This window comes from Thalassophryne amazonica, chromosome 17 (assembly GCF_902500255.1).
Source record: "Thalassophryne amazonica chromosome 17, fThaAma1.1, whole genome shotgun sequence".
Lineage (NCBI taxonomy): Eukaryota > Metazoa > Chordata > Actinopteri > Batrachoidiformes > Batrachoididae > Thalassophryne > Thalassophryne amazonica.
In genome coordinates, this window is record NC_047119.1 from 59442137 (window position 1) to 59457993 (window position 15857).

Here is a 15857-nt window from a genome sequence, read left to right on the forward strand (position 1 = left end):
TGATGTGTGTGTGTGCGCCTGTGAACGTGGCAGAGGTGCAGTAGAGAGCCACCGTGACACACGAGCCCTGATTTCATAGCATCTGCAGAATAAATTCTCTGGATCCGCCACTGATATGTACACAAACAGTCAGACTAACATCTCCCTCCCTCCTCTCTCTCAAACTGTGTGTGAAGCTTTCCTGTTGCCTGTCTGATGCTCAGATCAGGTTTTTATTTAAAACCTGCACCAAATACAAACCTGAACTGAGGGGGGGAAATGACAATGTGTTGATGTTGTGGATCCATACTATTGAAGTAAAATGCTTTTGTTGTGATTTGTGTGAAATAGAGCCCAAGATGTAAACAGTCATCCACACAGAAAGTGTAAAAATAAATGATTTATTACTGGGTCTCCAAAAAAAAACAAAAGCAGGTAGCAGTCCAGAACAATATGGAAGTGTGAGATGTGTCCTCAACCAAAAGGAACATCTAGTGAAGGTCGACGGTCGGTGTGAGAGTCGATGATGGTCACCTCACACATGGACTCTTCAGTAGATCACACCAACTCATGGTCCACAAGATGGATTTCCTGTTGGTCCTAAAGTCCAAAAAGTACAAAATTTGTACACATATTAAAAAAAAAAATTGTATCAACTGTACTATTTCAACCCAATCTCAAACCACTTCGTGAAACCTACATTAATCATGAAACTTACATGAATCTATTAGTTTGGGATACCAACATAAAAAGCGCCACATTTTCTTGATGGTATCCAAATTCATTTCATGATAGTATCACGAAATGCAGAGTCTGTGGTGGTTATGTTTCGGGTTAGAGTTTGGGGAAGGGGTTGGATTAGAAATAGTAAAATAAAATAAAAAACACGTCATGAAAATGTGACTCAATTCATGGTGGCAGCATGAAAAAAAGTGTGAGACTGGGCTGTCTATTGACTTATCATTCACAAGGATCAGTGAGAAACTGTTTATCTTCAAATAACTATATACAAAATACAAAATAACTTGTGTTATTTTTGGTGCCATGTGCCCTGAGATATTTAGCCATAGACATGAGACGTTCAGCCTGATTTCACCTTTTTAACGGTCAGATTTGACAGCCTGCAAGAAATGCTGATTTCAGTGACGTCACATTGGGGACGTCCAGGTCACCATCAAGTCAGGTCTCAAGTCATAATGACCACCAATTGTTTGCAAGCTGACTTGAGACTTGACTTGGGACTTGCAGATTGTTGACTTGAGAGTCACTTGACAGTGACTTTGTCCCACCTCTGGTATTTAGTATTCTTTTGTTTGTGCACCATGAAGGACTCAGGGGGTTCCACGGTGTTGTGGGTGTGGAGATGTGCGGCACCAGGACATGGTCCCAGACTGGATTTGTCTTTAAATGTTTATGTGTCCATCCCCTGACTTTTCTCAAGAAAACTGACTGTAAAAGTGATGATTTAATCATTCAAATGAATTGCCCCAAATATCCACCCATTTTGGAACGTGTTGCAGGCCTTAAATCTAAGAATGGATGAATATGAACAAATTAAATGAAGCTGAGTGCATAAAATATGAAATGTCTTGGGTTAATACTGTCTGCAATGAAAGTAAATGATCTTTTTAAAAATTTTTTAACGATGAGTATGTTTCTAAACTAAGATGTTAAGAGTCTCATCTCACTGCAGGGCTGCGACAGCCTGCAAACACCAATTGTGAGGGAAATCACTTGATTTTGCACAATTTTTGCAGGGTGGCGCTCTTCCCTCACTTCACTCGCAGGGCGTCGCAAACATTACACTTTGAGCTTCTATATAGATGGAAAAGCACCATATAAATGAGGTCAAATTAAGCAGTTGACCTTGAAAATAAAACCTCCTTGGTTGTTGGTGGAAACGCTCACCTTTCCGCCTCCACTTGGATTTTTGACTGTGGTCAGACTCCAGCTTCCGCTTTCTCTTTGGAGTTTTCTGGACTTCCTCCTCTTTGGGCCTGACGTCTGCAGGCGGCTGATCAGGACTGTGTGGTCTTTTTTCCTCAGCAGCCTTCTCAGTCTGCAGACATCTGCTGAGGATGTCCTCAGCTGAGGGCCTCAAGTCCTCCTACAAAGAGAGAAGAACAAGATCTTGCATCAATGCACATGACCACTTTTTTCCTTAAATCTACAAGATTCACAAAACCAAAAGAGCAGGTGGACGCACAAATAAAATGTATTTAAAATGTCACTTTTCTACACAGTGATGATATCTGAGCCTCAACATGACAGAAAGTGATGATCAGACTGAGGGATTATTTTATACAACTTCTGCAAACACACAGAAAGACATCACATAAAACATCTGGACTCACACAACATGCAGATGTGCTGTCAGATATTTAAAAAAATCTTCTAAATGTAAATTCCAGCCTACTACTTCAACATTTTGGCCATTTGCTGTGTTTCTTTATGCATGAGGTTCGAGAAGCCCATTGGCTGGAGAAGGCCAAGTGGACACGCCCACATTTCACCAGGCCACAAGCATTGTTACATTTGAATGAATCAGCACTCGTACCTCTCACCACATCCATCAGATCACCGTAGAGGACGGACAAGAAATGTCTGAAATAACAGCAGAGTAGATGAACGTGTGACTCACACAGATTTGCAGCATGTCCCTGATGAGGGAGTCCAGCTTGTCCGAATAGCAGGACGGGACTCTTTTGAACTTTCCACTGTTGATGCAGTCTGAGAGATTTTTTCCTTCACCATCACTAAATGGATGCCTAAAAGAGGAGAAATTCAACAAAAATTATTCGGATTTACTTTCAACATAATCTGTAAAATCAGCTCAAGTGTGTTTCAGGTCTTACTTTAAGGCACACAGATAGTAAATCAGACACCCCAGAGACCAGATGTCCGACTTCTCGTTGTAAACTTTGCCATTTGTTTTTTCCTGGAGAAACAACAACAAAAAGTTTAGACGATGTCCACAATTATGGGTGAGATTGTTCTCATTTACCGTAATTTCCAGACTATAGAGCGCACATTAAAATAAGCCGCACCCACCAATTTTAAAAAGAAACAATAAATAGTGTTTGAGCCGCGGGTCTCCACGTTGTAACATGAGCTATTTGTTGGGAGAGGGTCGTAACACGGACCCGCAAAAGGGGGCGCAAATGAACGGACAATGGATAAGACAAAGAGTAACAATTTAATGTTGTGAATCGCACAACTAAATACAGATACAGATAATGCCAATTGTACACAAGGTGACGTGCGGGCAGGCTCGAAGATAGGAGACCTCTGGCGATCGGAGAGCCGGGACCCACACAGCTTCCACCACCAACGGCCTGAAGAACACCGGAGCCGCCAAGTCCTGAGTCCCCAGGTGGTCACCGTCTTCGGTTGCAGACCCTGGTACTGCTGGCAGAAGATGACAAAACAGTTATGGTGAGTGTGTATCCACACACCCAGTAATCCTTCTTCTACAGATCTTCGCGGAGGGAAAACCTCCACCTCCGATACAGAATCACCCGTGCAGCTCCTGACAGTTGCTCTTTGGATGGAGTGAGAGGCGAAGACGTCGCAGATTCTCACTGCATGCCAATCCAATTACTACTGACTTCAGGAATCCGGCTGCACACAGAACAATAATTAGTCTTCAGAACATATAACTTGCAGAGAATTACCTTCGACGGTAGTTGATTTCTCGGCGAGGAGGTGGAGTAATGATCCGGCTTTTGTAGAGATGGTGGTGATTGGTGACAGCTGGTGTAAACGAGTGACAGCTGTCACTCTCTGTCTCGGCGCCCTCTCATGCTTGAAGCCCGCACTCCAAGCAGGGCGCCGACTGGTGGTGGTGGGCCAGCAGTACCTCCTCTTCAGCGGCCCACACAACACTATTTACACAGAAAGATGTTAAACAGAAAGATTTTTTAACTTTTAAATTAAATAGTACCATAACTGCTTTTTTTCCTGAAGGTGTTACATGTAAATATTGGCGAGCACGTCATCCAGCGTGCACATGGTGTCGTTCGGTTTGTCTGCTCCACACTGACAACTGAGTAATTTTGTGGATCATGAGGGAATTTCATTGCGTACAGTCAGGATTGCCTGGCGCCTGTGGTAAATGAGATGTTAATGAGGCGCTGGAACTTGTGGCACAAAGACAGAGACACTGTGGGGGGGGGGGGGGGCGCATCATTGTTTAATCCGCAGTGTTCAAAGCATATGAAAAAAGTTGCGACTTATAGTCTGGAAATTACGGTACAAGAAAACACTTTGTGTTGTAAATATCACTGTTTGAATTTTGTCTTTTCTGACAGAGAAATTCCACACTTTAGGAGCACAAATGGACCTTCCTCAGCACGAGTGTTAACCTGATGATGAAAGAACCTCAAATGTCTCCACCCACAGTCACGTTTAAAGGTGTAGATCAGGGGTCACCAACACTACAGCTGGAGATCACCTGACCTGCATGTTTTCCGTGTGTACCTGCTGCAACCAGCTGTTTCAAGTCTGATGTTTCTGAGCTCCTGTTTGTCCGAGCAAACCTGACTGAGTTAATCAGCAGTGGCTGGAGCAGGAAGAGTTGGAAAACAAGGCAGGGCAGGTCATCTCCAGGAACAGGGTTGTGACTCCTGGTGTAGAAACGACCACTGTGACTGAGAGAGATCCCTTTGTGCTCTGCATTGACCCACACTTGTAAACCTCTGATATTTACCCTCAGAAGAAGGTAGTTTAAAAAGAAAAAGAAAAGAAAAATGACTTACTGGAGACATGTACAGTGGAGTCCCAGCTGTTGACTGTGAACAGTCGTTCTTGGTGGGAATGATCTCTGCCAGCCCAAAATCACCAAGCTTGACGGTGAGGTTCTTTTGGAGGAAAACATTTTCTGGCTTCAGGTCCTGGTGCAGCACAGCACTCCCATCAGGACGTCTGTGGCAGTGCTTCAGTGCTGAGGCAAGTTGCACCAAAACCTGAAGAATGAATTCTTCTTTTATTGACTTCCTGTTGGGACAAAGAGACAACTTAATCCTTCAGACATGACAACATGGCGTATCCTGAAATGATGGTACGTGTGATGGAAAGATCCCAAGACAAATCAAGGATGACATATTTACCCTGTCTTGATGACATGTTTGATGAGGCGAGACAGATCTCCACTCTCGCAGTACTCCATCACAATGTAGACCTGTTTCTTATTCTTGTTTAAGAAATGATCATAACATTGTACAATGTTTGGGTGGTTGAACTTCTTAAGGAGCGCCACCTCTTGGAGGAGCTTGTCATGTTGACGTGTGGACATGTCCCTGAAGCTCACCACCTTGCAAGCCAGGATCTACGGATACCAATAGGTTTATTACAGACAGTAAAAGTCAAATAATTTCCAAAATAAAATACAACATTTCAGCATTCATTAAGATTATTACCTCTTTTTGTTAATAAGTGCAAAAAATGACCATGCTAAAAGTAAACAACACAAAATGACAATTTTCAGAGACAATATTGGAATAAAAAATATGGCATGAGCTTCCTTTTACAGTATATATTCTACACAGAACAAGTTCAAGGTTTGACCACACTTTCCCATTCAACTGAATGGCATCCTTATGTATTTTGGGTTAAGGATGAACCCTGCATAAACAGAAAGTTGACAGGACTAATATTTGTGGAGAAATTAGCAATCTTCGCTTGCTAATAAAAATGCACATTGTGCTGCAATGCGCCTTGGGAGTTCAGGATTTTGAGATTTTAAATGTTATTGTGGTTTATGTTAGTTTAACAGTGTAGTTCGCGTTATTGATTCATTGTGTTTTTGCAGCACAATTGGTTTAGTCATTTTAGTTAAGTCTCATGTTGCTGTTACCATGAGTGACTTCAGTTTCATGTTGGTACCATGAGTGAAATGTGTAGTGTTTTTATGTCTTTTGCCACTGTCTGTTTGTTAAATTGAAAGCACCTGCTTACAGCAACTGTGCGCGGAACTTCAATCACAGAGAAATTGTGGAGAGCTGACATTTGCCGTTTGTTATGTTAATGTATTTTGGGTCAAGGTTGAACACTGCAAAAACAGACGAATGGATGTTGTTGACTATGTTCTGGACACACTTGCCATTCTAGCTGGGGTGGTAAGTCATCTATATATTAAAGGCGTGAATGTAGTGAGTGATATTAAGTTCAATGTAAGTACATAATAAAATTGTAAATATGTTAAAAATACATGGATGACACAAGAAAATGAAAACACTTATTTCCATTGTGGTCTATTTCAAAATCAAATGAAAAAATAAAATAATAATAAAAATAATAATATTATTATTATTAATAATAATTGTGTGTATGTGACAGCAAGAACTAAAACAATTTATAAATACATTAAGACAGTAAATTAACATTAAAAATTACATAATTAACAGCAGATAAAAGGGCTAAGTTCTACTTCTAAAAATTGTTGAGATCTAAGGTTCTAAAAACATTCTGGACTCACACGTCATTGCAACTCATTATACAAGCTTTGATTAATTTATTACTACTTTTACCACAACAATTTCAACTGCCTATTTTATAAACACAACCCAATTTAGAGTCCGTGGATCCCCGCTGACAACACACTAGTATTGATTTAATAGAGAGCAGCAAGCAAACTTTACGAAGGAGTTACATATTTAGAACTATTATGACATTAGAGATAAGAACATTTTGTACTTTTTCTGGAGGAGACATCAAGTCTCTTCTTGGCCTCAAAAATTGACTGTGATTACACTAAAACGATAAACTTGAAAGAAATTTAGTTGAAGCTACCACCGTCTTTTATAATTTAAAGGTAATTATGTGCAGGAGTCGAACCAAAATCAAACACATTCAGACATGAAGACGATGTGAGCAAGTGGCTAACTGTTAGCTTATCACACAGCCAACATTCACCATTAAACATGAGTTTAATCATTTGTGTCTAACAACAAGAAACTTGGCTACATTATTCTATCAAATCCAGTCAGACCATCAGGATCCTCATGGATTACTTTTTGTCCAGAAAGTGATTTAGGAGGTTGCTAATGCTAATGACAGCTAATGTAACAGAAACATCCTCCACAAAGCTTCACAGCAACTCTCTTCATCATGAATGCAAGATCACTGGTCAACAACAAGGAACAGCCAGAATTTACCACATGCAGAAAAACATACAAGACTGGATGATTAGAGTTTAAACACATTTTGACTGTTACACTTTGTGTAACAGAAAAAAGTTTCAGTTACTTACTTTTCCATCAGATATTCTTCTGACTTTCAGGCATTTTCCAAAGGAGCCAGAACCAACTGTAGCCAAAGCGTTGTATTTGTAGATAGAAGACATTCTGTTGCTCTGTTTCAACTGTTGACCTGCTCCTTCTGCAACCTGATCACCACTGAAGGATATTTCTGCTAATGTGTCTGTTGAATGCTTTGTGACTCATCACAAAGGCTCACATGTCATAAAGCCAATATTCAGTCAGTGATGTTAAAGCAGACTGACAGAAATGGCAGCCATCTTGAAGAGTGGTGGCCATTTTGGATCTTTGCTAAGTCAAAATACTTCTATAACCTCATGTTGATATATATCTGTCAGTTCTGTTGCTTACAGGTAAATTTGAAGAATCTTTGTGACATTTCATTATTTGTCTCACTGCTCTGTGTTTTTTCTAACTCACCCGACTCCACACACAGCTAAGGAATGAAATGCTTTGATAAGTATCTCTCTCTCACACACACAGTCATTTGACATGATTATGATGTCATTTGATGATGTCATCACAAAAAACTTGCAAAATTTAGATTTTTTTTAGGGATTTGACAAAGCATGTAAATCATCATTACAGACTCTTGTAAGTCAACATATAGCAGTCTTATGGAGATACTTTTCCGCACAAAAAAGGACTAAGCTCAAGGTCAAAGGTCAAGGTCACAGGAAGGTCAAACATTCAATTCAATAAAACAACTTTCCTGGTTGCAATTTTGAAAGTTTACCACCAAATTTGGTATGAAAAAAGTGAAAGGCCTTGCCCATAAGCCATTACCTGGGATAAGGGATTGACCTTGACCTTCAGGGTTTACCTTGAGGTCAAACGTGAGCGTAAAGTAGGTTAAATTTCAGATTTGAGTAACACATGTCGTGTAATACACCAAATTAAAGTGCTTGATGAGAGCATCCAGGATATGTCAAACGGTTGAAGTTATGATGTAATTTAATGACATCATCACAAAACATTTGCATATTTCACATGTTTTAAGGGTGTGACAAAGCATGTAAATCATCACTGCAGACTCTTGTAAGTTCACATATAGCAGTGTTATGGAGATACTTTTCAGCACACAAAAGGTCCAAGCTCAAAGTCAAAGGTCAAGGTCACAGGAAGGTCAAATACTAAATTCAACAAAACACCTTTTCTTGTCAACATTTATGCATTTTTGCATCCAAATTTGTCATGGATATAGTGATTGGCCTTCCCCATAAGCATTTACCTGGGATAAGTGATCAACCTTGACCTTCAGGGTTTACCTTGAGGTTAAAGGCGACCTACAATTAGGTCAAATTTCACATTGCAGTAAAACGTGGTGTAATACACCAAATTAAAGAGTGTGATCAGAGGATCCAGAATATATAAAATGTTTTAGGTTATGATGTCATTTGATGACGTCATCACAATATAACCTGCAAAATGTAGATTTATTAAGACTGTGAGAAAGCATGTAAATCATCATTGCAGAGTCATATAAGTTTACATATAGCAGTCCTATCTACATACCTTTCAACACACAAAAGGATCAAACTCAAAGTTAAATGTTAAGGTCACAGGAAGGTCAAACATTAAATTCAACAAAACAACTTTCCTGGTCGCAATTTTGAAAGTTTGCCACCATATTTGGCATGAAAACAGTGAATGGCCTTGCCTGTAAACCATTACCTGGGATAAGGGATCGACCTTGACCTTCAGGGTTTACCTTGAGGTCAAATGTGAACTTAAAGTAGGTTAAATTTCAGATTTGAGTAAAACATGTCGTGTAATACACCAAATTAAAGTGCTCTATATATTACTGGATCCCTCATTGGCCAATATTTTTGAAGCAAACCGGCCGCCATATCACCACTCTGATGTCCTGCTCCTGAACGCTCTTTTCTATTGATCTTTAATGAGAGCATGCAGAATATGAAACGTTTTAAGTTGTCATTTGATGACGTCATCACAAAACATTTGCATATTTTAGATGTTTTAACATAATACTGTGATACAGCAGTGACCACAGCACACTTTTTTTTTTTTTTTAAATTGGAGTAAGACGGAGCGCGCAGGGTGTCGACAGAGTGTGGATTCTGATAATGATGGAGATGATCCCTCTTTTATTCTGGATGAGGAACCAGAGCAGGTGGTCCACTGATGTGCACACAGATCTCCACAGATTCTGTTTGCAGTTTCTCCAGGACTCAAATTCATATTCTTCTGCTTCATGTTTTCATTTCCATGTTGTTCCTCACTGTTTGACTGAATGTTTCTGTCATTTCAGCAGGTAGAGACAGGTTGTATATGAAAATGAGTTTTGAGGTCATGTGTATGTGCATTCATGGAAAAAGTTGGGAAGTGGACAGAAGACACGTGTACATATATATACACATACTTCCACGAGCACAAAGATTTATGAAGGAGAACCATGTGTATATACGGCTTTATAACTGAAAGAAATACTGTGTATTCCACATACACAGTATTTCTTTAAATTTCTACATTTCTGCTCCTTCACATCGATTTTGCACTTTTACCAATAAAAACCAGAGGATATGAAAGACTTGGACATTTGTCCTCTCCAGTATTCTGAAAAAAGAGAGAAAATAATAGTCTTGTGTGCATCACACAAAGTACTAAACAATGATTTCGAACTAATAATCACAGGTGAATCCTTGTGCGTGTAAACCACTGATCTCTATATATTACTGGATCCCTCATTGGCCAATATTTTTGAAGCAAACTGGCCGCCATATTACCACTCCGATGTTCCGCTCCTGAACGATCTTTTCTGTTGATCTTTAATGAGGCACACAAAACTTTATTCTTTGGAATTTTGTTAAAAAAATACCTTCATGTGCAGCTATAAACTGCACAAATCGGCAGTTCATAGGCTGTGGACGAACATTTCACCTGTGAGTATGATTGAAATTGGAAGTAATGAACAATAATTTGAAGAGTTCTTATTCCAGCATATAGACAAAGATAATAATAATAATAATAAGAATAGCCATATGTGTTTTGTGTTGGACAAACTATTTTAAGACAGTTATTATGTCTACTTGTACACAGTTTTGGAGCTTTAGGTTTTGTTGTGACAAGTTTTATTACTTATATTAGGCTGAAGCTCATTGAGCTGTGTGTAATAAATGTTTTCACTGCAGGGAAAACTAACTCTGCTGTAGCTAGTTAAGTGGTGTTTTATTCTTTTAGTGCAACTATTTTTTTATTTCCACTATTTCTGTGTTATCCATCATGACGTTTGTTATCCATCCACTTTTGTTCATGATATGGTACCAATATACACACACACACACACACACACACACACACACACACACACACACACACACACACACACACACACACACACTGAGCCGTCACCTCAGAACACTTGGAACTGTGCTCAAATCCAACCACTGTCCTCAGATCATTTACAAAGCAGTCGAAATGAAGACACAACAGAGTCGCCATGAAACACTTTATCAAACAACGGATAACAGCTGCTGGAGAAATGTTTATTTATTACTATACAGTAAATACATTTTACAAGGCCAACAAAAACAAATGACAAAAAAATCATGACTCAGGATTCACCATTTACTTTTCTCACATTTTTTAATGTTACAGCCTTATTCCAAAATGGATAGAATTCAATATTTCCCTCAAACGTCTCCACACAATACCCCATAATGACAATGTGAAAAAAGTTTTTTCTTTCAGATTTTTACAAACGTCTTTAAAACAAAACAAGAACAACAACTAAAAAATCACATGTACATAAGTTTAACTGCCTTTGCCGTGAAGCTTCAAATTGGGCTCAGGTGCATCTTGTTTCTACTGTTGATCCTTGATTTAATTGGAGTCCACCTGGGGAAAATTCAGTTGATTAGACATGATTTGGAAAGACACCTGTCTACATATAAGGTCCCACAGTTGACAGTGCATGTCAGAGCACAAACCGAGCATGAAGTCAAAGGAACTGTCTGTAGACCTCCGACACAGGATTGTCTCAAGGCACAAATCTGGACAAGGGTACAGAAACATTTCTGCTGCTTTGAAGGTCCCAGTGAGCAGAGTGGCCTCCATCATCCGTCAACAGAAGAAGTTCAGATCCACCAGGACTCTTCCTAGAGCTGGCCACCCCTCTAAACTGAACAAATGGGGGAGAAGGGCCTCAGTCAGAGAGGTGACCAAGAACCTGATAGTCACTCTGTCAGAGCTCCAGCATTCCTCTGTGGAGAGAGGGGAACCTTCCAGAAGGAGAACCATCTCTGTTGCAACCCACCAATCAGGCCTGTATGGAAGAGTGGCCAGACGGAAGCCACTCCTTTGTAAAAGATACATGGCAGCCCACCTGGAGTTTGCCAAAAGGCACATGAAGGACTCTGACCATGAGAAACAAAATTCTCTGAATGCCACTCATCATGTTGGAGGAAGATGGGCACCATCCCTACAGTGAAGCATGGTGGTGGCAGCATCAAGGGGATGTTTTTCAGCAGCAGGAAATGCGAGACTAGTCAGGACTGAGGGGAACTTGAATGCAGCAATGTACAGAGACATCCTGGATGAAAACCTGCTCCAGAGCGCTCTTGACCTCAGACTGGGGCAACGGTTCATCTTCAGCAGGACAATGACCCTAAGCACACAGCCAAGATATCAAAGGTGTTATGTGTCGGACGCAGCCCGGAGAACCGACCAGCATTTGAAGGACCCAGTATGAAATAAGCAGAGCATGGTACAAAGGATAACAAAATTTAATGACATAACAGTGAGGTGGAAATAAAGAAACAAATAAGTGCACGGTCTGCGAGGTGGTAATTACGGTGCGCTCCCAGCTGCACAAACAGTCCGGAGCCAGAAACAGTTCGGACCCAAGGACCCCGCCGACACCCCCCAGGTGGCCACAACAAACCGAGTCTGTGAAAGAAGAAACCATCATGTGAGTCCACACTCCACACACAGAGAGACCACTCAAAGGTGTACACAAACAGCAAACACTTCCTGGCTTAATTACTTAATTAAGCTGATTAAGCGACTAACATAACAGCTCAATATAATAAGGTGTGAGGGACACCACATTTACTGACTGTACAAATGTTAGTCACAAAACCTAACGTACCTCAGGAAGTGTGCTGACGAGCATGAGACCTCACCCCCTCCTCTTTCACAGACCATGGCATCAAACCTGGACGTTCTCTGCATCCATAATGATGAGATGGCTCTCAAGACGATGATCTCACCCGTCTGGTCACAAGGTCGAGTCTCTGGCAAATACACACTGTGTACTCCAGACTTAAATGCCATCATGCTCCAATCCGTGTAGATGCACCACAGCTGTGAGTCCTGACGAGCTGCACATGATCAGCCTCAGGTGATCAGGGTGAGGTCCTGATAACTCAGCCACACAGCCACTCAGTCCTAAACGCGTGCCACCTGGAAGGAAAAACAAAAGACAGAACAGAAGACAGAAACAAAGGCAGCCAGGCACCCCCAGCCACAACAAAAGGAGTGGCTTCAGGACAACTCTGTGAATGTCCTTGAGTGGCCCAGCTAGAGCCCAGACCTGAATCTGATTGAACATCTCTGGAGAAATTTGAAAATGGCTGTGCACCGACTCTCCTCATCCAAGCTGATGGAACTCGAGAGATGCTGCAAAGTGGAATGGACCAAACTGCCCAAAGATGGGTGGAGCAAGCTTGTGGCATCATTTTCAATAAGACGTGAGGCTGTAATTGCTGCCAAAGATGCATCAACAAAGGATTGAGCAAAGGGGGTGAATACTTCCATCCTTTTCTGTCTTTTCTTTCTAAGTTTGTAGAGAAAATTGTTTTTTGTCAACTGAAACAGTTTTTAGATAAGAACGACATCATGGAGGTTTTTCAATCAGGTTTTAAAACCCTTCATAGCACAGACTCTGCTTTAATCAGGGTTTTTAATGACATCCTTCTTGCGTGTGATACAGTGGACCATAACATTTTATTATCTCGATTCCATCACTTATTGGGCATCGGTGGTACTGAACTTGAATGGTTTAGGTCTTACTTGGTAAACAGAACCTTTTCTCTGCATATTTATGATTCTGAATCATCTGCTTTGTTGTTATGTGGCATTCCACAGGGTTTGATTGTAGGGTAACTGCTTTTTTCATTTATTGCCTCTGGATTTCATCTTTAGATGGCATGGGATGTCATTTCAGTGTTATGCTGATGATTGACAAATTTATCTGCCCTTAGGGCAGAAGGATGTCAGCTCCATAAAACAGCTCCTGCTATGTACAGATGACATTAAATCTTGGTTGGTTTTGAACTTTTTACATTTTAATGAAAACAGAGGTGATGATGTTTGGACCCATTGGTCCCTGTGAGTCCTCCTTCATTGCCTTAGGACCCTTGGAAGTTTATTTTAGACCTGTTATTATAGATCTTGATTTTAAGGTGAACAGTGATCTTAAATTGGACAGCCCAATTAAAGCTGTGGTTAAATCCAGTTTTGATCATCTACAGCGGTTAGCAACTGTGAAATCTTTTCTGTTTAGGCATCACTTTGAGACAGTGATCCATGCTTTTATTTTATGTCGGCTGGATTATTGTAATTCACTTCATGTGAGAGTCAATCAGTCGCTACGTGAACCTTATATCCAGTTTCCGGTGGCGCTGCTCTGCATGTGACCTGGACTCATGTGTTGCTGCTGCTTTCTTTCTACATTTTAAATCTTGCTTTGTGTTTTTGGATGCGTCCAGTTCCTTTGTGTTTACTGCACTTAATTCCTACATATAAGACTGCGTTCAAGAGAAGGAAACCTCAGACAAAGATCGTGGTCTACAGACAATTCCTTTGACTTCATGCTTGGTTTGTGCTATGATGTACACTGTCAACTGTGGGACCTGATATGTAGATACAGTAAATGAGGGCATAGAAAGAATAACAGACTATATTAAGTTTTGTGTTGACTGTGTGGTTCCCAAACAGAACATTTTTGTGTATCCCAACAACAAGCCTTAAATCACGAGAGATTTAAAAGACTGTATTAATCATAAAAAGATCACTTTAAAAAAAACCCTGATAAAGCTGGTTTAAAAACAGTTCAAACAAACTCAACCAACTGCTGCAGGAGGCAAGAAGGAAACAGGAACATCATAGAACAAAATTATAGGTCAGTGGACTCAAGAAGGCTTTGGGATTCTATGAAAGCTGCAGTTAACATGACTACGGAGAGGAGATCAAATCAAATCAAATCAATTTCATTTATATAGCGCCAAATCACAACAAACAGTTGCCCCAAGGCGCTTTATATTGTAAGGCAAGGCCATACAATAATTACGGAAAAACCCCAATGGTCAAAACGACCCCGTGTGAGCAAGCACTTGGCGACAGTGGGAAGGAAAAACTCCCTTTTAACAGGAAGAAACCTCCAGCAGAACCAGGCTCAGGGAGGGGCAGTCTTCTGCTGGGACTGGTTGGGGCTGAGGGAGAGAACCAGGAAAAAGACATGCTGTGGAGGGGAGCAGAGATCAATCACTAATGATTAAATGCAGAGTGGTGCATACAGAGCAAAAAGAGAAAGAAACACTCAGTGCATCATGGGAACCCCCAAGCAGTCTAAGTCTATAGCAGCATAACTAAGGGATTGTTCAGGGTCACCTGATCCAGCCCTAACTATAAGCTTTAGCAAAAAGGAAAGTTTTAAGCCTAATCTTAAAAGTAGAGAGGGTGTCTGTCTCCCTGATCCGAATTGCGAGCTGGTTCCACAGGAGAGGAGCCTGAAAGCTGAAGGCTCTGCCTCCCATTCTACTCTTAAAAACCCTAGGAACTACAAGTAAGCCTGCAGTCTGAGAGCGAAGCGCTCTATTGGGGTGATATGGTACTATGGGGTCCCTAAGATAAGATGGGACCTGATTATTCAAAACCTTATAAGTAAGAAGAAGAATTTTAAATTCTATTCTAGAATTAACAGGAAGCCAATGAAGAGAGGCCAATATGGGTGAGATATGCTCTCTCCTTCTAGTCCCCGTCAGTACTCTAGCTGCAGCATTTTGAATTAACTGAAGGCTTTTCAGGGAACGTTTAGGACAACCTGATAATAATGAATTACAATAGTCCAGCCTAGAGGAAATAAATGCATGAATTAGTTTTTCAGCATCACTCTGAGACAAGACCTTTCTAATCTTAGAGATATTGCGTAAATGCAAAAAAGCAGTCCTACATATTTGCTTAATATGCGCATTGAAGGACATATCCTGATCAAAAATGACTCCAAATTTCTCACAGTATTACTAGAGGTCAGGGTAATGCCATCCAAACTAAGGATCTGGTTAGACACCATGTTTCTAAGATTTGTGGGGCCAAGTACAATAACTTCAGTTTTATCTGAGTTTAAAAGCAGGATATTAGAGGTCATCCATGTCTTTACGTCTGTAAGACAATCCTGCAGTTTAGCTAATTGGTATGTGTCCTCTGGCTTCATGGTTAGATAAAGCTGGGTATCATCTGCGTAACAATGAAAATTTAAGCAATGCTGTCTAATAATACTGCCTAAGGGAAGCATGTATAAAGTGAACACAGAACCTTGTGGAACTCCATAATTAACCTTAGTCTGTGAAGAAGATTCCCCATTTACATGAAGAAATTGTA

General features: G+C 40.5%; 1 protein-coding gene across 1 annotated transcript; it reads right to left on the minus strand.

Annotated features, from left to right (window-relative positions):
* Positions 1-453: 453 nt before the first annotated feature.
* On the minus strand, positions 454-7321 carry LOC117529113 (serine/threonine-protein kinase Nek2-like). The gene is made up of 7 exons (XM_034191813.1): positions 7229-7321; positions 5088-5305; positions 4737-4974; positions 2835-2917; positions 2621-2747; positions 1888-2086; positions 454-527 (listed from the first exon to the last, which is right to left on the minus strand). Exons 1-7 carry the CDS (start codon positions 7319-7321, stop codon positions 454-456), a joined length of 1032 nt encoding a protein of 343 aa, XP_034047704.1.
* Positions 7322-15857: the final 8536 nt, after the last annotated feature.

Coding starts and splice junctions, on each gene's coding strand:
- LOC117529113 (XM_034191813.1), bottom strand. CDS start 7,321: ATGTCTTCTATCTACAAATACAACGCTTTGGCTACAGTTGGTTCTGGC. Junction 4,975..5,087: donor AAACATGTCATCAAGACAGG/GTAAATATGTCA, acceptor TTGTCCCAACAG/GAAGTCAATAAAAGAAGAAT. Junction 2,748..2,834: donor TACTATCTGTGTGCCTTAAA/GTAAGACCTGAA, acceptor CTCCTCTTTTAG/GCATCCATTTAGTGATGGTG.